Source organism: Syzygium oleosum, unplaced genomic scaffold (assembly GCF_021117445.2).
Source record: "Syzygium oleosum isolate NSW1041296 unplaced genomic scaffold, Sole_v2.1 Sole_v2.32, whole genome shotgun sequence".
Lineage (NCBI taxonomy): Eukaryota > Viridiplantae > Streptophyta > Magnoliopsida > Myrtales > Myrtaceae > Syzygium > Syzygium oleosum.
In genome coordinates, this window is record NW_026607516.1 from 1,580,166 (window position 1) to 1,603,313 (window position 23,148).

Below are 23,148 nucleotides of genomic sequence, written 5' to 3' on the forward strand. Positions count from 1 at the left end.
CATCATGTCCCAATACCACAAGACACATTGTGCAAACATAATAATCAATAGCAATGCAAGAATTGCTTCTTTTTTTTTTACATTTGTGATTGGTTTAATCTAGTGAAATGACATAGACAATAGTTTACTTTACAGTATATAGAGGGCATTGATGATAGTATATGCTAAGAAACTGGCCTGGTTTTGCCTTAGTGTGTAGATTGTATTACAATTTCTCAACAATAGTTACAGTTTTGTAGGGAAAATTATCCAAAAAGTCATAAAACTATTGTACAACGGCTAATTCAATCCTAAACTTTTCAATTTAAACCTTTCATTTGTGCCAATTTAATCCTAAACTAATTATACAGCGGTCAATTCAGTCATAAACTTTTCGATTGTGTCACTTTAGTCATAAACTTTTTGACGATTTACTAATTTAGTCTTTCTGGCTAATTTTGGCGAGAAATCGCTAACGTAACGCTCTAGTCCACGCTGGTTGTATGACATGGACAATTTTTGTAATTCCCTATGCCAGCCTTCGGCGAAGGCCTTGACGCCCTTGGCTGGGCGAGGGTCCTCCTTGCCAAATCTAACGAGGGTATCCCTTGCCCAAGGCCAACAAGGGCGGCCCTCGCTAGCCCAGGCACAAGCGTCCCTCACTCGAGGCTGACAAGGGCTAGGCGAGGGGAGGCCGACGACCTCCGCTGGCCATCGATGAAGCCTGATGATGGCCGGCCAAGGCAAAAAGGGTAAAAAGAAAAAAGAAAGAGAAAATGAAAAAGAGAATAAAAGAAAAGGAAAAAAAGTTCAGAAAATTAAAAAAAATTACAAAAATTTTCCACATCAGTGTCATTTGTGATACATAGAACGGCCGATGATGATTGAATCACCATGTCAAGGATTTTCGGTAAAAAATGACCGGAATGACTAAATTAGCAAATCGTTAAAAGGTTTAGTATTAAATTACTCAATTGAAAGGTTTATGACTGAATTGGCCGCTGTACAATGGGTTTTTTTTTTTACTTTTTTGACAATTTTCCCCACTTTTTTAAGAAATCTAAAAAAAATCTTACATCTACAACCATGCGTAGCTACAACATCTTAATACTTGTCTAGGAAGCTACCCGGCCGATCCTTTGTGGTGTTGTAGCACATACATGACGACATGTTACAGAATTGCATAGCTCCATCAAAGTCGTAATTGTACAAAAATGGATTCAATGTACTCATCTGCCATTAAGATGAATACTCGGAGCCTTGCCTCACCAAGTTGGATAAGACAAAGATGCATATCTTTTTCTTGCTTAGGTGATAAAATAGAGTTGACTATGGACCTACCTAATCATCAATAAACAAAATGCTCATACAAGAAAGAGAGAGAAAGAGAGATAGATCTGAAGATAATTGAAAAACGGCCAATAGGGTAGCGACCTTTGTGTTCCTAGAAGAGACAGTTTTTAATAGGTCCGACGTAGTGAATTTCTTGGACGAGGCGATGATTGACCTCAATCAAAACCAGGATGAAAATTTGACCGATCTGGGGTCGTTCAACCTCGAATCTACCGTTTCAAAGTCCATCATTTCTTTGCTTTTAGCAAAGTACACAGCATCCACAGTGAAAAGCAGAGAAGGAAAATTCTTCATGTTCCACTTGTTGACCCGACAAATTCGTAGCCGTTGCGCAACTATTAAGATGAAAATTTGGGTCATGGACATCGAGGTCAACCTGTGATATTCTGGAGGGTTCAAACTTTTTTATCCCTTCTGGTTAGAGGGTTAGAGCTTAGATTAATCCTCTACATTTACGAGAGGACACTAAAAAAGAAAGCATCTTACGCAACGCATGTGACGAAGTAGAAGAATTAAATTTCCACAAAGGGATCGCAAGTTACATTCAAACAACAAATCACGTGCACGATATTTGAGCTCTTAATCAACTTAGATGGACTAGTGATTGTGGTGTATCCAATGTATGTGCAATAATAATGTGCTTCAACCACCCTTTACTTTGGTGATATGAAATTTTGGAACAATCCCTGCACATCCTTTCACAAACCAAATTATAAGCTCAAATATTACTTCGTGACAATCTGATTGGTGGATAAGTATGTTTAAATAGAAATCTCTTCCTTCGCCAATTGTTAGCAATTAATACATAAAACAACCCCACGTCAAATCACAAATTTAAATAGAAAAATAACTATGCTTACCTCAAGCTAAAGTTTTGATTGATTTTGATTAAGAAGTGAATCCTGCATGTACATCTAATCCTCCATGAGAAGACGTGTGTTGCTCTGATCCAAAGCGGGGGGAAGGTGTTGACTACGTAGCGACTCTCTCTTTCTCCTGCCATCAATAAAGACTTGGAGAAGAGCACGAATCACAAACGTCAAATCAAGTTCTTGGATCCACGTAAACTTGGCAAAACAACGTCAGTGGAACCCAGATAAGTATGCAACATCTAGCATCTGCATGTCGCCATCTTCTTAATTTTTTTTTTAACCTTAGAACCAATCGATATATGTACCATATCGAATCGTTCATCTACGCGTATCGAATAAGCTTTCATCGTCGACATCGCGGGCTTAGCCACAAAGACATCTTCCCCTAGCTATCTTTATCCGACGGAGTTATTCGCAAGGAAAAATCTAATCAAGTGGGGTACTCAATATCGATAAAAGTGGACCCGAAAGGAGTTTATATTTTAATCCTCGTGCTTTGGGTGACGACGGAATGCGCAATTAGATTACTGTTTTGCACGTCTAATCAACAAGTTGGAGAAAGACAAGGTTGGTTTTCGTATTATCGTGGGTAGGGCCACGTCCTACTGAACTTTAGTTTTGTTTCGTCTGAGACTTGACTGAGAAAGGATGGCACCTAATCCCACCGTGATTGGTCCTCGGTCACTAACAACGTTTGCTACAACGTCAAATGCACTAATAATACGCATGTGGAGCGACCAAAACGGATGTCTTGAAAACTCGCAACTTAATTTGCCCTTTTCTTCCTAATTTCAACCGTACTGAACTTGAAAGGGACATGAATTTGAATGAATCATGTTACGTTTTCGTGACAGTTAGTTAGTATGGCGCGATCGTCGCTTCTCAGTCAGCCTATATTTGTTGAGCGTTCTCGAATTTCATAGGTCCGTGAAACGTTTTCTCATAGAATAAGCTACCGATGTCATTCCCATATTTTTCAAGTCAGATTGAGTCAAAAACAATGGAAAGCTGAGATTTCTGCTTGGTTTAGAAAACTTCTGCAACTTCATTGAAATTTTCAGTCTTTTTTCCGATGTCGGTTCAATGTATGTAATCGATAGAACTTACATCGTCTCGACTTTAATCAATCCTATCTCGGAGTAGCATGAACCGTATCAAAGGTGCAACGGAAACAACGCTCCTGTTTCCGATTGAACTCTTTCGGCTCCACCTAACTTGAAAACCCATAATTTGAGCTTAGGTAGCTAGCTTCCTAGTTCACTTGAAAAGGGAGCTTTTCCATGTTGAGACAAGCAAAACATCTATTTATTTATATACTGGTATTTGGCACTACTATAAATGAATATGGAGATATATTGAGTGTGCGAGTGCTGTATTGTAATATTCTTGGTGCGGTTAGAGAAAGTGCAGAGAAAGTGCACATCTTTTGTATTTTGGCATAGAAAACCTATGCACCGCCTAGCTAAGCACTTTAAGGTGTGCTCTCGAACTCGTCAAAGGCAAAAAAACCGGGTACCAAGTGATACATAGCATGGTCCCAAAGGTTGAGGTTTGATTGTTACTATAATAATTTCCTTTGGAATTCCCGTTACCTTGTAGACAACAACAAGAATGCATGTATGGAGAGAAATCACGCATCTCTCTTTCTCTTTCTCAATCTCTCGAGATCGGGTCCATATATTATAAAAGGAAAAATATATAGCCTAGACAAATATGGATGTTGGAGCTTTGTCCATCTATTGGAGGGACACAAAAGTTTGATGGTCTCGTACTATATCAACATCAACAGATGTTGCGAATCGTACAATGTCGATTTAATGCACAATGATCTTGTACTTCGATGATGTTCTGGTTAATTTGAAAAATCATACTTTGATTTGTGAAAAATGAATTATGGGACTATTTCAAATCACTTAAAATGATATCTTAATTAGCGAGCTAATAATCAATTATGTCGAAACTGAAAAAAGATGGTAAAATTCTTTTGTGACAAAAGCATGTTAATAATTACAAACAAAGACACACGATTATAAACATGGGAGGGAGAGGACAAAAGGCAGAGGGGGGCAACAAGAGAGGGGATCACGTGCGGTCTAACAAAGTCAAAACACAGAGGTTTGAAGAGGCAGGCGTATAGCTGTCGGCCACGAGGCACATTTTCTCTTTGGGAATTGTTCCTCTCTCTCTCCTCCCCTTAAATCCCGGGGGCCTCTCTCTCTCTCTACAAAAAATGATTTTAGTTAGATGACCAAAAAATGAAAGTTTTTCTTCTAAGCTTTTTCAAAAGCATTCACATCTTATCCTAAAGACACTTGATGAACAATCCATCGAAGAGATTGTAAAATCTCTGGTATATTAAGTTTACTTATGTTATGGGTAATCTATACTTTAAAAGTTGAACTGTTGCGTATCGAGCACACTCGTGACGTATGTAATCAATGAAGATACTTTTCTTTTTCTTTGCTTGTCAAAGATGCTTTTAACAAGAAAGTATGGTGCGCCAAAGTGAAAATTGATGCGGAAATTATATATGGTTCCACCAAAGGCCTATGTCCACTAGCGAAAGAACAAGCACTCATAATTCAAAGTACAACAAAAAGTTAAAGAACTTTTGAAAATCATAGCCGCTCCAATCACGCTATATATCTCTCATGCTCCCTTTGAAATATTACGAAGAGAATATGTGTAAGAAAACCCAAGATCTGTATCGCCGGGGGTAGAGCCCTCCGTAACCCTTCGCCAACGTCAATATTGGGCTATGGTGCCAGGATTTCAACTCGAGCCTTTCGCTACTTTCATCATAGACCTCATTTGTAAGAAAACGAAAAGCTGAATTAGGTTGTCACAAAATTTATCGATTTGGGTAACAAATCAAGTTGGCCAATGAAACAATTCAACCCACAATTTAGCAAAGGAGAGAATTAAAAACTACTCTTGGTTTTCTTTTCAAGAAAAGAGAGGTGAAAATACTCTTTGAAATCAAGCGTAGCCCATGTTAATTCTCTCTCCGATTGTTTCCATAGCAAAAGCATATTCAGACATGGATATTAATGCTCGCTAAAGATGCCACATGCATGTATATTACTGCTTTAGCTACGGTAACTCTTGCAGAGGGTGGAGCCAAAGAAGTACAAAACCTTGTCCTTCCAAAAGCATTCCAAATACCAAAAACAAGTTCAGACTCTCTCTCTCTCTCTCTCTCTCTCTCTCTCTCGCTCTCTCTGGTCATGAGGCTGAGACTGAGAGAGCGAGAGAGATCATTACCTGAAGAAAATCCATGAGAGTTAACACCTGCAGGTGCAGAGTCAGAGAGGGTGAAAGGTTTACAGAGAAAAGAGTGATGAAATGTGGGTGTGGCCTTGACTTCGGGGAGGGAGGATGGATGGGGGTGTTGACCAGATCTGTCCTTGCAAAGATCCACCCAATTACCAACCCACAAACAACGTCCCTGTCAATACGTCAAACCAATGCCCCACAAGTGTAATAAGAGAGAGACCTGAATGCGAAGCTGCTTTTTCTGATCGTTGCGTGCGTGCGTCTCTCTGAATAACCAGTCACATTCTCCAACACTCCCACACGGTATATCGAATCATAGATTAGGGTTTCCCAAAAAGCTGACCCCTCTCTCTCTCTCTCTCTCTACATATCATGTAGAGAGAGAGAGAATTTATTATGTTCTTGGAGACCTTCCCTTTAAATGATTCTGTCTTGCATGGATCGTGTTGAATACATATGATTGTGCCTTTTCAGTTGATAATTCTTTGGATCCTCATCAGAATGAATAGTTTTCTTGTTTTGTGAAAAATAAGAAAAATTTACTGATAATAACCTGTTTTAGTTACAAAACAATGACGAAAAGAAAAATATTTATCAAAACATGTTCTTCTAACGCACATCGATAATTTGGTTTATGTAAATTGGGTTTGGTCCAGATTTTTAAGTTTCATTTTATGTACGTAAAACTATATCCGATATCTACGATTATACGCTGATGGATGGCTGTTAGGAACGATAAAATTCGCCAGAAATTGAAGCTATCTACAATGGTGATGTAGTCCATTTAATTAGCTCCGGACTCATGCGAAGGATCATTTTGCTCGATATGAAATGGGCTGCTCTTACATTTACTTTTTGTCTCCTTTCTCTCGTCTACCAAGTGCTTGATTTTGATCCAATGTATGACCCTCTTGTTTTGGACCCTTGACCCTTGATGTGGACTGCTTGTGAAGTTTCAAATTATGGATTGCTTCCAAGGTAGTCTAACCACATGCCCTTTGTCTATCTTCGACGAAATGAAATTGTTCTTGCCCTTTTTCAATGTTCTCGACCATAGGATTCAAAGTCGACGTTGTCCCGTGATTGTAACACGTCTTTGGAACGGAGGCTTCTAAAGTATTAATTTCCCTTGAATCTTCACTTAAATCCAATCAAAAAGATATTAGCGAACTAATCAGAGATTGTCCTTATTAAGCTTTGATTAATAGATCGACATTGTTTCTTCACCTAGTATATCTCACCACCAACGAGAGAGAGAGAGAGAGAGAGAGAGAGAGAGAGAGAGAGAGAGAGAGAGAGAGTAGTTGCATTCCTCTGCTTTGACGTTGTTGTAAGATCTCTAACTTCACTAATTAATTAATTAGTTCATGAGGAGAATGAAATTAACTTCACTAATTACTTAATTAAACAAAACACTTGATTATTTTAACCTACCTTTTTACTTTTAGAGAAGTACGCATGGGGAGTGTCGAGTGTCAAGAAGGCTGTTTAATTTACTAAACTAGCTATTATTTTATTTAGAGACATTAATAATATATTCGCTTTGTTTTGAGATAATAACTGTCCTTTATATATCGAGTATGAAAAGACGTATTATAGTTTTTTTTCTTTGACTTATTATAGTTGAATTGCTAAAAAAATTGCTAATCCATACGTCTAATCATTGGATAATTAGCATTCTGTACATATCAGAAATAAAAAAAACTAGTGACCTACTTGGATCATGCTACATATTCTAAAGCTTAGTTTTCTCTTTAGAATACTCCATCTTTTTATCCTTAATTAACTCAAGTTTTTGTTCCCCTCTCTTTCAGCAAGTTCTTAATTTATTGTTATATATGAGATATTCAATTGACAAGCATAGCATGCCTTGTAGAAAATGCTTAGAGAAGAGTAATAAATGAATGTCTCTTCATGTGTAACATGTATCCACATTCAATGAAGGGTGTTGCTCATGAACTTCGAGAAGGACTGGCCATTGTGAATACCAAGCTAGTACTTTATTGAATTAAAGAAGCAACACAATTCTTGTGTCTATGTTCAGAAGAAGAGAATGGAAATTGATCTCGACCGTGTTAATTAGGGGACACAGTAGAAAACCCTAGAAAGTACAAAGGAGGAGGACTAGTGGGAATGTGCAGCTGCAGTTGGGGTTCATTAGAATCCCTGAAAGCGTGACATGATCTAAAATATCATTCTTAATTTGGTCTCAAAGTGATGTTTTCACAGGTTAATTTCATTGGAGCATCAAAATAAAGTGAATGCAGCTTTTTGGTTCAACTAGTAAGCAGCTTTCGGAGTCATATAAGCTTTCAACTGATCAGCTAAAAACGTTCTGCACTTAAGTGGGAATGAAAATGGATGATCTTTCTCAGGGTTTCAAATCATCTCTTCGGAAATCAATACGCCTCTATTTCAGTGCAAAGAAAGCAGATTAAATTCACTTCTCTGAAACTGCCACTCCACCAATACAGAAATCTAGGGGGAAACAAAATATATATGTGTGTATTACATGTGTTCAGTGCTGTCAGTTTTTAGTGACATGCTTACAGAGAAGGTGATGACCTTGACCTGTTTTTTTTTTTTTTTAAATAAAAACAAAACGCATTATGAAGTTTTCAGTCTCATATCAATTATCATCCTCACTTTCGAAATCTACGGTTTAAATTATGAATTTTCCACTTTCGTATTGCCTTGTATCCTCACAACCTCACTTATTTACACATTGTTATTTTCCTTTCTTAATTGTCCTTCCCTAAAGAAACCCACAAACTCTAACACACTTCTCTCTCTCCTACTCGTAATTGGCCAACCGCCGCCTTTCTGACCAGCCCCATGCTGTCCCCAATTGTTGCCGACCTCGGACTCAAGGCTGGCGACAGTCGCCGCCTCAAATCTGGTCCAAATCAAGGTCGGGGCATCGTCTCCCATGGCGACCATGGTGGAGGAAGAGAGAGGAAGGGGGAACTTATGCGTCTAAGGTTTGGAAGGTAAATGTATTTTTTCAATTTGGAGGAGATGCAAGTCGAAGGTTTTCAAAAGTGAGGATGGTTCTTGATATATAAGTGTAAACTTCAAGATGTTTTTCGCAATTATCCTTCGTTACTTAATTTCCGTTGTTAGAACCAAAGAATTACATATACTCCAGATTGAAAAGATACACGTGAGATTGTAATTCATAACCGGATGTGAACAAAAGAGAGGTAGCGCCTATGCATCAATCTCATCGACAAAACATTGTACAAGACACCCTTGAAGATTGGCATATGCTACATAGAACTCAGCTAAAAAAGTCCACCACGTGGTGATCACGAGTCCCAATTATCAATGCGTTTGCATGTGCCTGGGCTTTAATTGCTAGGGTTTATTCCGTCCACCTTCCCATGTGCAACATAGCATCCACTTTGTTTTATCATCAAATGGGTCCAAAACCCTAAATTAATTATAATTAGAATACTTCACATGAGAAGCATCGGACAAAGAGCTAAAAATCATAAAGTAAATAATAATAATTTGAATATAAATATTAAAAAAAGAGAGAGAACTAGCTAGCCGCTACTTAATTAATAAGCCTAATCAATCTGGGTGTGGTCTAGGCTTTTGGGTTCAGATATGATGCACATGATTAATGGACCTTTGATCTTGGGTTAAACTGCTGGACCCCTTTTAATCTTTGCAATGGAGGGTCCATTTGTTTTCTTTTCCTAGATTTCTATTAGATTATTGATGATAATCCCTTTTTTATGCACTTTCGATCCCTGCATTTCAACATGAATATGCTTCAAACAGATCTGGGTTTCAATCTGCTATAGTAAAATCGATCTTCGGAAATTGGTTCAAGAAGCAATCTCGAAAACGTGGTGGACGAATTCATGCATCAACAGCCCAGCACAGCTCGAGCAATCGAATAGAATGATATATATACAAATGAACTAGAGCTGGAAACATTCCAATATTTCCAGCAAGAAGCAGTTGACATGAAGGATGATTACTAAGCTCGAAGCTCTGCAAGCCACAGGTGTGACTTTGCTTTAATTACTTGATGCAATTCAAACAGAAATGGTTCATTTGGTCTATGTATCGGAACCGATAACTTTCGAGATTACGCGCGAGAGATCTGATTTTACCATTGGAAATGTATCCTTTTCCATTATCATGCCATAGTTCCCTCATAATACAGCTTCTGCAATTAGTTCTTCGACCCCTTAAAAGTCACTTATGGGTCATCTCCGTGTCTACTCAAAACTTTGCTTCAATTACTTGATGCAATTCAAACAGAAATGGTTCATTTAGTCTATGTATCGGAACCGATAACTTTCGAGATTACGCGCGAGAGATCTGATTTTACCATCGGAAATGTATCCTTTTCCATTATCATGCCATAGTTCCCTCATAATACAGCTTCTGCAATTAGTTCTTCGACCCCTTAAAAGTCATTTATGGGTCATCTCCGTGTCTACTCAAAACTTTGCTTCAATTACTTGATGCAATTCAAACAGAAATGGTTCATTTAGTCTATGTATCGGAACCGATAACTTTCGAGATTACGCGCGAGAGATCTGATTTTACCATCGGAAATGTATCCTTTTCCATTATCATGCCATAGTTCCCTCATAATACAGCTTCTGCAATTAGTTCTTCGACCCCTTAAAAGTCATTTATGGGTCATCTCCGTGTCTACTCAAAACTTTTCAGGAAGCAGACATGGAAGTCATGAAACTATCGAGACTAATACAATTCAAGCTATCTAATAGGTAGAATTCTATTGTTAAGTGCAAAAGAGTATAATTTGTCTTTTCGTGCCCGTAAGTTTCAATAGGTATCGGTAATGTCAAAAGGGTCTTGGTGAAAAAAAATGATTGGCAACTTTTTGTTCAAGATAAATTGGTGGTAATTTACCAAATTTCAAAGAAATAATCAACTCTTTATAGTTTACAAGCTATCAATTTTTGTACAAACTCACTAAGTTTTCGAATTTACTAACTTTTATATGAAGTTACCATATAAACTAAAGTAATTTGCTAACTTTTCTCAAATTAAACTACCAACTGGTGTTGGGTTACCACTCTCGTTTCATTTTCTAACTGGCATTTAATTTCTTTCTTAGTATATCAACTTCTTTTTTTGAGTTGGTAACGCAAAACTAGTACGAGTTACCAACTTTCACTAACATTCTTTTGATACTTACTTTTTTTAACTCTTTTAGAATTCTACCGATATGAAAAGAAAAATCTATTTTTTGGAAACATGATAGTAGAATCGCCTCTATGATAGATCATAAAATTAAAAAAAAAAAACACCGTGACTAAAGTTTAAGGCAGCCGAAACTCCTCCTCACCTTTCCTATATATGAAAATGTGAACTTAAGGATTAGGGATTGAGATTGTTGTCTGTTCAAGAGGGTGACTTAAAAATGACTAAACAGCCACATAAAACAATCTAAACATCAAACTCTTCGTCCTTCAGCATTTCCAACACAGTGATTTCTCTTTAGTTCCATTTAAGAAATCAACTTCGGTCCCACGATAATCATGCTTAAAGCGGAGGAACCGCCATGAATTATGTCACCAAATCACGTGCAGAGGCCACCACTTGCGCCAGCTTTCTTAATCAATGTTTTGCTTGCGGACAGACGTGGTAAGCCAATTAAATATCGAGAAGCAGAATGAGAGGCGTGGATGGCCTTGGAATCACGTGCTGGAAACCTTCTGAACTGTTGAAGAAGACCGTGTCACAAGCAATGGACACTTAGGGTTTTCTATACAACCGAAACGAACAAGCTGAGTTAAGCTATATGTTTAAATCGCGTCGCAACAAACTAGGGTTAACTAAATGCCGGTTTTGATGGTTGCAATAGATCAATGTTTCAATCGAATAGGGCCGGTTGAATTAACGACGGTTGCCATTGGAGCAAGCGCCCGGCAAGAGCTACCATATACATGGTACATATTCTTTTTCAAGTTTACTAAAAGATGGAAAGAATGACAAATTTGATGCATCATAAGTAAGCAAAACAAGTACATGAAAAGATCATCTTTTGTTCATTCCTAAAACTTAATTTATTGCATCTTAATCGACAAGTGCTTAGAGCTACCTTTTCAACACGCAAACTTTCAGTTCCTTGATGTGCCATTTTTGCTAAGTTAAGAACTCGTCGAGAACGATTGGTTTTTCTTATCCTTTGTTTACTTGTGTGGTATACGCCACTTGCTTGATGTAGATAAACACAATCCCTAGCTCTTTCTTAGTATTAACATCAAGGAGAGTTTCGATGGAGCTTCCCAAATACTATTAAAATTCAAAATCTCCTCATTAATTACCCTTGTTTTAACTTTTTCTTCATGGTCTTTTGTCTTGGCCCAGCATTTTAATATAATCCCTCGTGAAAGCTGGTCTTTTGACGCCAACCTACGAATCAAGAATATCCTTCCAGTGATAAGATCAATAAACTGGCGTTGAATGTCACATTGCAATATTAATCTTAGCTAAATACGTCGTTAGTCACTAAGTAATAAATCGAACATCTTCTGTCTTAATTTGACTCCCGCTAGCCAGATAGTTCAAGTCAATGACTTGAAGAAAAATAAAACATTTGTTTCTTTGTATCATTCACTTTGTCTATTGGACAGTTTGACTTGGGAGCTCATCTACGTTGTCATAAATCCAGGTGGTAGGGGGCCCCAAAAGACGGTGTTAACTGTAAACATTGTCAGGAAGTGAAATGAAGGGCAAACAAAGAAGAAAAAGAAGAACAGAACTTAGGGTTTTTTCGGTGATTTCGTAGGCGAAAAATGCTATGTCTCCACAACAGATGGCTTCTTGAACTTTTCTTGATTGAACTCTTTTTCACGTGCGTACTAATCCATAAACTAATGAACCCTGGAATATCTTGCTTTGCATGATCGAGCGATGCTCTTGCCTTTTTACAGCCGTAGAGACTTTCGTCCAAGAAACCGCAACTTGTGTAGTTTTTCCTAGTAATTAATGTGACAAGAAAAGCAAGAGCCAAGTGATAAAGTATTGTAACGTGAGATAGACTAATAATTACACTTGTTAGTGATTATTAAATGTAGGAAATCATAAGTTCTCAAGTTTCTGAGCATGACTATGTAAAGTAGAATAATATAACACACTAATTGTAAATACTGTCGAGTTTAGTTTTTTTTTTATAAATATTTTCAAGGATAGGTTAGCAAGTGTCATGATTAAATATCCCTGTTATAATAGAGGAGCAAGAAGACAAGTCATAAGAAGATTACCATCAATCACCTTGCAGTGTTTTTGTCCCTATCAAAGTAGAATGGGATTGAGTTTGGGCTGGCAGAATTATTAATAATGTGGGACGAGCCAAATGATTGCCGTAATATTCTCTAGTCAAAGTAAATTCCAAGAAATTGCCTTTAGAATGAACGATACGGTAAGAAGGTTGTGGTGGGCAGGATGCTGATCAAGTAATAAAAAAGTATGCAGAGGATCCTAGGCAAGTAAAGATCGATGTACTTAGCCAGTGGATGGTGAGTAACGAGGACAGTGATTGGCCCGATTACTAGAATTAGAATTGACCTGCGATTTACAGCACGCATGCGGTGAAATCATCGCTCTCTTTGTCTAAGGAAAGATACAAAGCGATATCTTTTCGATTGTGCAATTACCAAAGTTGGGTTTCTTGCTAGGAACAAAACCAAATTGCCAAGCCAAAACCTTTGCAATCGAATTTCGAGCAAGACCCCGCGTGCATGAGGTGAACTCGATGAATCATGAAATTATATCAAAGGAAGTGATGTGATCTTCCTGCACAAGTTAATGAAAAGATTAAGTAAGATCTTGTTCCTGGTTTGTCAAGACTCTAGATTGGTTGAGTCGGGGCTCCAAATCGACGTGGAATCGGATTCTTGCTCGGGCACAAACTTCATGAAATTATATTATCGGGTAAATAAACTAGAGACAAAGATTGAGCCTAACATGCAACATAGAAGAAACGAGGTTTAGTTCTTGAACAACAACTTAGCTCTTTCCTATACGATTAATTATATTAATTGACTACTTGCTAAGTCACTAAATCCCTTTCACATCTAGTAATTTTCCAATAATTTTTAATTAGCTATGACACAAATGAGATCATTGAACAAGTGATTGGAAGGGCGTTGAGGCCAAAGTAAGAGACGACTAGTTGAGTTGGACATGTTATTTTAATTGCCAGCCCATGCTAAAAATCAAATGTTCCGACAAAAACCTTGTGTACATCAAGGGTTAGGGTTTCACTTTGTCTCCGCTAAATCTCGTTCTTTTGTCCGTCCACCATTTAGTATTTAACCCTCTTCTCCTTCACTTCACTTCCTCATAAATTCAAGAACCTGCGACTATGGCAAAAGGTCTTGATGACCTTCTCTCCTTGACGTCCCAGTCTCACAAATTGGCTCAATCTCAAGAGACCCAACACCAAAATCAAGCAACTAACCCTTGCTCAAACTCAAAGAACCCCTCGTGGATGTGGAACGCTAATCAAACCCAAGAAGAGGATGACTCGTGGGAGGTTAAGGCTTTTGCGGAGGACACTGGGAACATGATGGGCGCGACTTGGCCGCCGAGGTCTTACACTTGCACTTTCTGCAGGAGAGAGTTCCGTTCCGCGCAGGCGCTCGGAGGACACATGAACGTGCACCGCAGGGACCGTGCCAAGCTCCACCAGTCTCAGTCATGCCCGTCTTCTGCCACTCCACCGATCGTGATCCCAGCCAGCGAATTCGTCGCCAATGGAGGGCTGTGCTTTCTTTACCAATTACCTAGCGCTAATGGCATCTTCAACGCTTCATCGTCACCTTCCACTCTCCTCTCAATCTCACCTTATCCACCTAACACCAACAATCTCCCATCTCCTTCCCAAAGTTACACCAGAAAAGATGAAACTGGAGGTTCTAAGTCACCTAAGGTCGATGACACTAGCAACAACTCCGAGGACTCCGCCATGGACGGGCTTGATTTGGAGCTTCGACTAGGACATGGACCAGCGGTATCTCAACGATAGAAAGAATCCACACGGATGGAGTTCGACTTCCTTATTCATTGCTGTTTGATGAATATAGAAGATTGGAGAAGCGTGAGAGATAAAAAGTCTCTTTTACAAAGATTTATGTGGCAACGTTTGGCTTTGCTCTGTTATGGTTTTACACGTATTATTACATTTTTCATGTGATGAGTGTGATGATAATTCGGTTTTAGTAGAGCGTGACGAGGTGTGTCATATAACTATAAGTGTACATCAATGAAATACAAAGTTTGAATCAAAATATCGACAAAGGTTGAATGCTATACTGTCTCAAAGTTTGGAGTACAGTGTGTCATATGCTCTTTGACAGATTCAATCCATCATCTCATTTTGCACGTAGCGGATATATCTGTGCAGACCGCAAGTAATAAAAGAGAGAGCAAGTTATTCATAGAAAGCTTCGAGTGCTTATATAAAGAAATAATCAACTTTGGATTTCTGAATCTCTAATAAGGCTAAGCTAGACAAATTTGAAACTGTAGTGTTCTCCGTCTTCAATAACATACTCAAATAGAAAGGGAAAAGTGTCAAAAAAGTCATAAACCTTATGCATTTATGCCAATTTAGTCCTAAACCTTTTTTTGGTGCCAATTCAGTCCTAAACCTTTTACATTTGTGTCAATTTAGTCCTAAACCTTTTTCATTTGTGCCAATTCAGTCATAAACCTTTTGTATTGATGCCAATTTAGTCCTAAACTTTTTTTTTTGTGCCAATTCAGTTCTTCGACACGTGAATAGCTATTAGCCGGAAGGACTGAATTGGCACAAATACAAAAGGTTTAGGACTGAATTAGCATCAATGCAAAAGGTTTAGGACTGAATTGGCACCAATGCAAAAGGTTTAGGACTGAATTTAGTATCCATGCAAAATGTTTAAGACTGAATTGGCACCAAAAAAAGGTTTAGGACTAAATTGGCACAAATACAAAAGGTTTAGGACTGAATTGGCACCAAAAAAAGGTTTAGGACTAAATTAACACCAATGCAAAAGGTTTAGGACTTTTTTTACACTTTTCTCCAAATAGAAACAAAACATAATTTTGAAACTGTTGTGTTCTCCGTCTTCAATAACATACGCAAATAGAAACATAAGATAATTCAAAAGCCATAGCTAATGTCCGTACTTCATAGGCATATCCTGCTTTCTGTCTTGAGAAGATTTTATGAGTATGGCAAACTTAGGGTTTGCTTTCCAAAATCCATCCTCCTATCTTTTACAGATAAAATAGAAGAGAGCAATCCTCATATTATCCACATGCTTTATCCCAAAACGGGGGTGAAAAAGGAACTCTAATGTTATTTAGAAATGTACATATTCTTTTTGATGAATTACATAAACTACGATGTTATTAGTGTTGTAAATTTGAATGGCTTCGAATCAAAAAGCGATCAAGTCGGACTTTGAGGCGTGATATCACTTTCCTTAAGGATTTATTTGCCCCACAATTGTTGCTAATGGTCACCGGCAAAAATCCTCAGGGATACAACAAAGTCTCAAAATGAGAATCTTAGATAGCAATTCTAGTATTTCTCTAGGGTCTCTCTAGGAAACAAAAGAAAATGATGGCTGTAGTTTTCGAAAGAAGACTTGAAGAAATTGATCTCTCTTTTTTTTCTTGCCAAAAAATTGACATATATAGAAATCGGTCTTAAAGAACATTGGCAACTCTTCACGAAAGGTTGCAAAGCTAACAAAGATATTCCTTCGGAAGAAGTTGCAAACTGAATAGATGCAACCCTTCGGAAAAGATTGAAAACCAAACAAGTATAATCTTCAAAAGTTGTCTTGGAAAGACACATGTAAAATTCGGAATAAAATAAATAAATAAATAAATATATAATTCCGAATTTTCATAATTTCGAAAATTACTTAATAAACAAAAAACAACCTTTCAAATAATAAAAAATTAATAAGATAACCTTACGAAATAAGATAAAAAAATATAAAGGGATTAGTGCTAATTAAACCGCGGCCGCGCAAGCGTGCAAAGTGCTAAGTGCGCCTAATAATCGCGCCAAAATCGCGCCAAAATCGCGCACCCGCACGCGGGTATTGTGTGGACTAGCACACACCCCATTGTCTTCACTCTAAAGAATAAGAAGATATTCACAGTTATAAAGTGGCCCACTTTCTCAAAACTTTCCTATGTGGGACAAAGGAAAATGCACTATTTTGTTTGTTTTACAAACAAACAACCAACGATCCCCCACTTTGTTTGTAAAACAAAATACCAACTAAGATTAAAAAAAAATACAGCCATAATTTCCATGAGATTAATATACATACATAAAGGTCTCTTTCGAGTTAAACCTTTACTTAGTACAAGTACCTCAAGACTCTATCAAAGTGACAAGTAGCTCGGCTTTAAACTTGTACTTTTAAATAATAGAATCGGACATACCGCACATATACTAACCTCTTATTTTAGCGAGAAGTTCTATATTACTCAGCACTATTATGGCCTTGTGCTTGATCTTGTTTCATGAGCTCTCTAGAAAGCAACCCTAACTTTCGTAAGAAGCGGCACCACTCCTAAGCTCATATAGGTGAAGTATCTACCATGTGTTTCTGTTACTATTAACACATTACAAGTTTGTACTATACTTCATTAAGAATTCAATTCATCCTCTAAAACGTAACAGACGATACTAACTTCTCATATTAGGGCTAGCGTCAGTATCAAACAATCACATTCAGTAACTTGTTCTTACCCATTAAACCTTCTAACTAGTGATGTTCTAGAAAAAGGTTGGGTTACCATTACTGGTGATTTTAATTAAAGGGTTTCAGCCCCATTTCTTGTGAGGTCATTTTTACCATATCTCTTGGTAATGCCTTTGTCAAAGGATCAGCCAAATTATTACTTGACCTCACGTAGACAATTGTTATGGTACCATCTTTAATCAATTGTCTCACAAAATAATGCCTTAGGCTAATATGTCTAGACTTCCCATTATAGGTACTACTATAAGCTCTTGCCAAAGTAGCATGACTATCACAATGGATAGAAATAGGAGGCATAGGACTAGGCCATAATTTGATATCCAACAACAAATTCCTAATCCACTCAGCCTCTTTCCCAATTGCCGCTAAAGCAACAAATTCTGACTCCATAGTTGAGTGAGTTATACATGTCTGTTTCTTGCTCGCCCAAGAAACAGCACCTCCACCTAGAGTGAAAACCCATCCTGAAGTGGAATATTTATCACCCACACTTGTAATCCAACTAGCATCGGTGTATCCTTCTAATACAGCTGGATAATTATTATAGAACAAGCCTAAATTTTTAGTTCTCTTAAGATAACCAAAAATTCTAGTAATAGCTTTCCAATGTTCCATATTTGGATTACTAGTGTACCTACTCAACTTGCACACAGAATAAGCAACATCAGGTCTAGTACAATGCATCGCATACATTAAAGACCCTATAGCACTCGCATATTCAAGTTGTGCTACAGCCCTACCAGTATTATAATTTAATTTAATACTAGAATCAAATGGAGTACTTATGTCCTTGAAACCAAGATGTTGAAATTTATTTAACATTTTTTCAATGTAATCGCATTGGCTCAAAGAATAACCCCCACTATGTTTTTTAACTTTAATACCTAAGATAGTATCTACTTCACCCAAGTCTTTCATTTTAAACATGGAAGTTAGATACTTCTTAGTCTCAATAATTCCAGTCATATTTGTTCCAAAGATAAGCATATCATCAACATATAAGCACACTAAGACACCATAGTCTTTAGTGAATTTAGAGTATATACACTTATCAGCACTATTGTGAATGAAACCATTAGATAATATGACTGAATCAAATTTTTCATGCCACTGCTTAGGAGCTTGCTTAAGTCCGTAAAGAGACTTAGTCAATTTACATACTTTCCTTTCATTTCCAGGAAGAACGAAACCCTCTGGTTGTTCCATGTAAATTTCCTCATTTAAGTCTCCATTCAAGAAAGCAGTCTTGACATCCATTTGATGAACACAAAGATCATAAATGGAAGCTATAGCAAAAAGAATTCGAATAGAAGTTATACGTGCAACAGGAGCATACGTATCAAAATAATCTATTCCTTCCTTTTGTCTATACCCCTTAGCCACCAATCTAGCCTTAAAAGCTTGGATAGAGCCATCAGAATTGTATTTCCTCCTAAAGACCCATTTACATCCAATAGGCTTGGATCCTTTCGGTAAATCAACTAACACCCAAGTATTGTTGGACATAATTGAGTCCATTTCATCATTTACAGCTTCTTTCCAAAAAGAAGCATCTCTAGAAGACATAGCATCACTAAAACATTTAGGATCGTCTTCTAAATTTAATACTATGGGGTATTTATTTACCACGTTATTTTCTCTATCTCCTTCAACAAGGAAAACGTGAGTAATATAATCTGGACCTAAATCCTTAGATTTTCTTGCTCTAGAGCTTCTCCTCAATTCAGTCATGTCTCTAGAATCATTTGTTCCTTTCTCTTGAGAATCTACATGAGTTTCTATAGGTCTTGAATTATTTTCAATAATTTCAGAATCTGTAGAACATTTGTTCTCAAAGAATTCAACATCTCTTGATTCTACAATGACATTGGATTCTAAGTCAAGAAGCCTATAAGCTTTACTGTTTTCAGCATATCCAATAAAGACGCTTTTGATAGCTCTAGGACCAAGTTTAGTTCTTTTAGGGTCCGGTACTCGGTAGTATGCCAAACACCCCCACACTTTAAGATATGACATGTTTGGTTTTCTACCTTTCCATAATTCATAAGGGCTCACGTTATTTCTCTTAGATGGTATTCTATTATGAATATAACATGCAGTAAGCAATGCTTCTCCCCAAATATTAATTGGTAGCTTTAAATTCGAAAGCATACAATTAACCATTTCTCCGATAGATCAATTTTTCCTTTCAGCCATACCATTTTGTTGTGGAGTGTATGGTGCGGAAACTTGATGAATAATACCATGTTCTTCACAAAATGAAGAAAATTCATTTAAGAAATATTCTCCACCTCTGTCTGAACGTAGAACTTTGATTTTCCTTTCCAATTGATTTTCTACTTCAGCTTTATATTTCTTGAACATGGTGAATGCTTCATCCTTCGACCTCATGAGATAAACATAAAGATATCTACTGCAATCATCCACAAAGGTAATGAAATACCTTTTACCACCACGAGTTAACATGCCATTGAATTCGCATATATCACTATGCACCAAATCCAACAAATTTGAATTTCTATTAACACCAGGGAATGGTTTCTTTATGAGTTTAGACTTAGCACATATTTCACATTTGTCTAATTCGCCATTAAAATTAATCAAGTCTAACTTTTTCATATTTGTTAAATAGCGAAAATTTATATGTGCTAATCTACTATGCCATAAAGAAGCAGACTCAATAGTATAAGCAGAAGATAGGAAAATATTATTGATACTTAGTTGATACATGCCGTCATTGGCATAGCCCTTCCCCACAAACATCCCATTCTTCGACAGGATAACCTTGTCGGATTCAAACAAAATTCGAAAACCCCTCTTACAAAGTAAATCAATTGAAACTAGGTTCTTCCTAATTTCGGGTACATAAAAAACATTAAGAAGAGTAATCTTCTTTCCAGAAGTAAGGTCAAGTTCCACGGTGCCTTTGCCAGCAACCTTTGCAAGAGCATTATTCGCCATCAGGACCTCTTGAGCATTTGTGTCGACAGTCTCTTCAAATTGCTTGAACAAATATTTGTCCTTGCACACATGAACCTGTCGCTCCAGAATCTAACCACCAACCGGATTGGACAGTGGCAGAATTGATCTCAGAAATCATAGCCATCGAACCATTGATTTCAGCAATGTTCATATTTGAAAACTTGGTTGAAATCATGGCCACATAGTTTTCTTCAACCAAATTTGCATCTGCCTTCACCGTTGGAATGTTCTTGTCCTTTGATATGCTCTTGCGATGAATGCAGTCCTTGGCATAGTGTCCCTGTTTGCCACAAACAAAACAACAACCCTTCTTCTTCTTGTGTGTCTTCTTAAATGTATGCCCGTTCTTTACTTTAAAGTTCTGACCGAATTTTCTTTTTCTTTCCACAGCATTTACCTTGGAATTATACAAAACAGAATTATCACGTGTACGTGACTCTTCCTCAATACGAAGATGTTTCTGTATTTGCTCCAAGGTGAAGTCCTCCGACTTATGCATCAGCCTTTTTCCGTAGTCTTTCCAAGTTGAAGGCAATTTTGCAATAATTGCTCCAACTTGAAAGGTTTCTGGAATTTCAATTTTGAGGGCACGAATTTTGTTGACGAGCACTTGTAATTCGTGGACTTGTTCCAACAAGGGCTTAGTATCAATAAACTTGAAATCAAAATACTTTGCGATTAAATACTTGTTGGTACCTTGCTCCTCCGCTTTGTACTTGAATTCCAGTGCGTTCCAAATTTCTCTGGCCGACTTCATCTCAGTGAATAAGTCATACAATCTATCGGACGAGTGTATTCGGAATGTGTCCACGACACGGCAATTGTCCTCCTCACGTTTCCTCTTATCCTTGTTAACCCTTTCAACGGCTTCCGCACTTGGTTGTTCTCCCTCAACAGTAGGCTCGGATCTTCAATAGGCGCCAATTTTGGATCCAGAATATAGGATATCTTCAGGGCAGTGAGTAGGAACATCATCTTGTCCCTCCAGCGAGCATAGTTGTTCCCATCGAACCGATCCAGTTTGACCATGTCTTGGTTCATGATTTTGATTGTCTCCGACTCCATTGTTGAACAGAAATAAATCCTTAAGATTGTTGTAAATTTGAATGGCTTCGAATCAAAGAGCAATCAAGTCGGACTTTGAGGCGTGATATCACTTTCCTTAAGGATTTATTTGCCCCACAATTGTTGCTAATGGTCACCGGCAAAAATCCTCCAGGATACAACAAAGTCTCAAAATGAGAATACTAGATAGCAATTCTAGTATTTCTCCAGGGTCTCTCTAGGAAACAAAAGAAAATGATGGCTGTAGTTTTCGAAAGAAGACTTGAAGAAATTGATCTCTCTTTTTTTTCTTGCCAAAAAATTGACATATATAGAAATCGGTCTTAAAGAACATTGGCAACTCTTCACGAAAGGTTGCAAAGCTAACAAAGATATTCCTTCGGAAGAAGTTGCAAACTGAATAGATGCAACCCTTCGGAAAAGATTGAAAACCAAACAAGTATAATCTTCAAAAGTTGTCTTGGAAAGACACATGTAAAATTCGGAATAAAATAAATAAATAAATAAATATATAATTCCGAATTTTCATAATTTCGAAAATTACTTAATAAACAAAAAACAACCTTTCAAATAATAAAAAATTAATAAGATAACCTTACGAAATAAGATAAAAAAATATAAAGGGATTAGTGCTAATTAAACCCTAATAATCGCGCCAAAATCGCGCACCCGCACGCGGGTATTGTGTGGACTAGCACACACCCCATTGTCTTCACTCTAAAGAATAAGAAGATATTCACAGTTATAAAGTGGCCCACTTTCTCAAAACTTTCCTATGTGGGACAAAGGAAAATGCACTATTTTGTTTGTTTTACAAACAAACAACCAACAATTAGTATATTGTTAATCTTTGTTTGAGATTGCGTCCTTCAAGTGAAAAGACGAACATGTCATTTCACAATTTCTTATTGGTTTCAGGGTGTGACAGTAAATCTCGATTTTAAAACTTGAAACCAAAAACAAACCAGCTAGTTCCCGGTTCAATTCTACCCAAGAACCAGGTTTATTTTGTAAAGTCACATACACATATATTATTTTTTTGGCCCATTCCTAGTAAAGTCATGTTAGATGAGTGATCTTGTGTGCCTACTTCAAGCTGGAGGTTGTGTGGGTTCCATTCTTCTCAATTTCATTTGACTAATCTTTTCTAATAAGACGCATAAGACTAGTTCGATCTAGGATCGGACCTCCTTAATTGGTTCGAAGGCCGATTTGGTCCAATTCTCAAGTTAAATCAGTCCGGTTGCTCACCCTTACTAGCATGGGCCTTGTTGGGCCGGGTCAAACCCCTTAAGAAGATCCAGAATACCAAAATCCATTCGGTAGGAGTGCGAATAGTAGAATTCTGTCTCAGTAAATCAAATTCTTGCGGAAATTGATTTGAAATTCTCAGAAATTGATTTCGAGGAGAAATCTGTTTCAATCTATTTTGATTTGTTGATTTTTTTTGCACCTAAAAAAATTTAAATTTTACTCAAAGTGGGTGGCCACATGTATTATAAGCCATTCTGTAAAGTTTTGAAATTTTTGATTTTTTTTTAATTTTTTTTGGCACCTAAAAAAATTTAAATTTCACTCAAAGTGGGTGGCCACAGGTATTCTAAGCCATTTTGTGAAGTTTTGAATTTTTTTATTTTTTTGGGCACCTCAAAAAATTTAAATTTTACTCAAAGTGGGTGGCTACAGATATTCTAAGCCATTCTGTGAAGTTTTGAAATTTTTTATTTATTTTTTAACTTTTTGGGCACCTCAAAAAAATTAAATTTCACTCAAAGTGGGTGGCCACAGGTATTTTAAGCCATTTTGTGAAGTTTTGAAAATTTTTATTTTATTATTATTTTTCTTTTTTT

At 37.2% G+C, this 23,148-nt stretch overlaps 1 protein-coding gene across 1 annotated transcript; it reads left to right on the forward strand.

Moving 5' to 3' along the window:
• The first annotated feature begins 13,842 nt into the window (after positions 1–13,842).
• On the forward strand, positions 13,843–14,505 carry LOC130135382 (zinc finger protein 11-like). The gene has a single exon (XM_056304378.1). The coding sequence runs from the start codon at positions 13,843–13,845 to the stop codon at positions 14,503–14,505; it is 663 nt and encodes a 220-aa protein (XP_056160353.1).
• The last annotated feature ends 8,643 nt before the right edge of the window (positions 14,506–23,148 follow it).

Excerpts from the sequence above, each read along its gene's own strand:
- LOC130135382 (XM_056304378.1), top strand. The coding sequence starts at position 13,843 with ATGGCAAAAGGTCTTGATGACCTTCTCTCCTTGACGTCCCAGTCTCAC.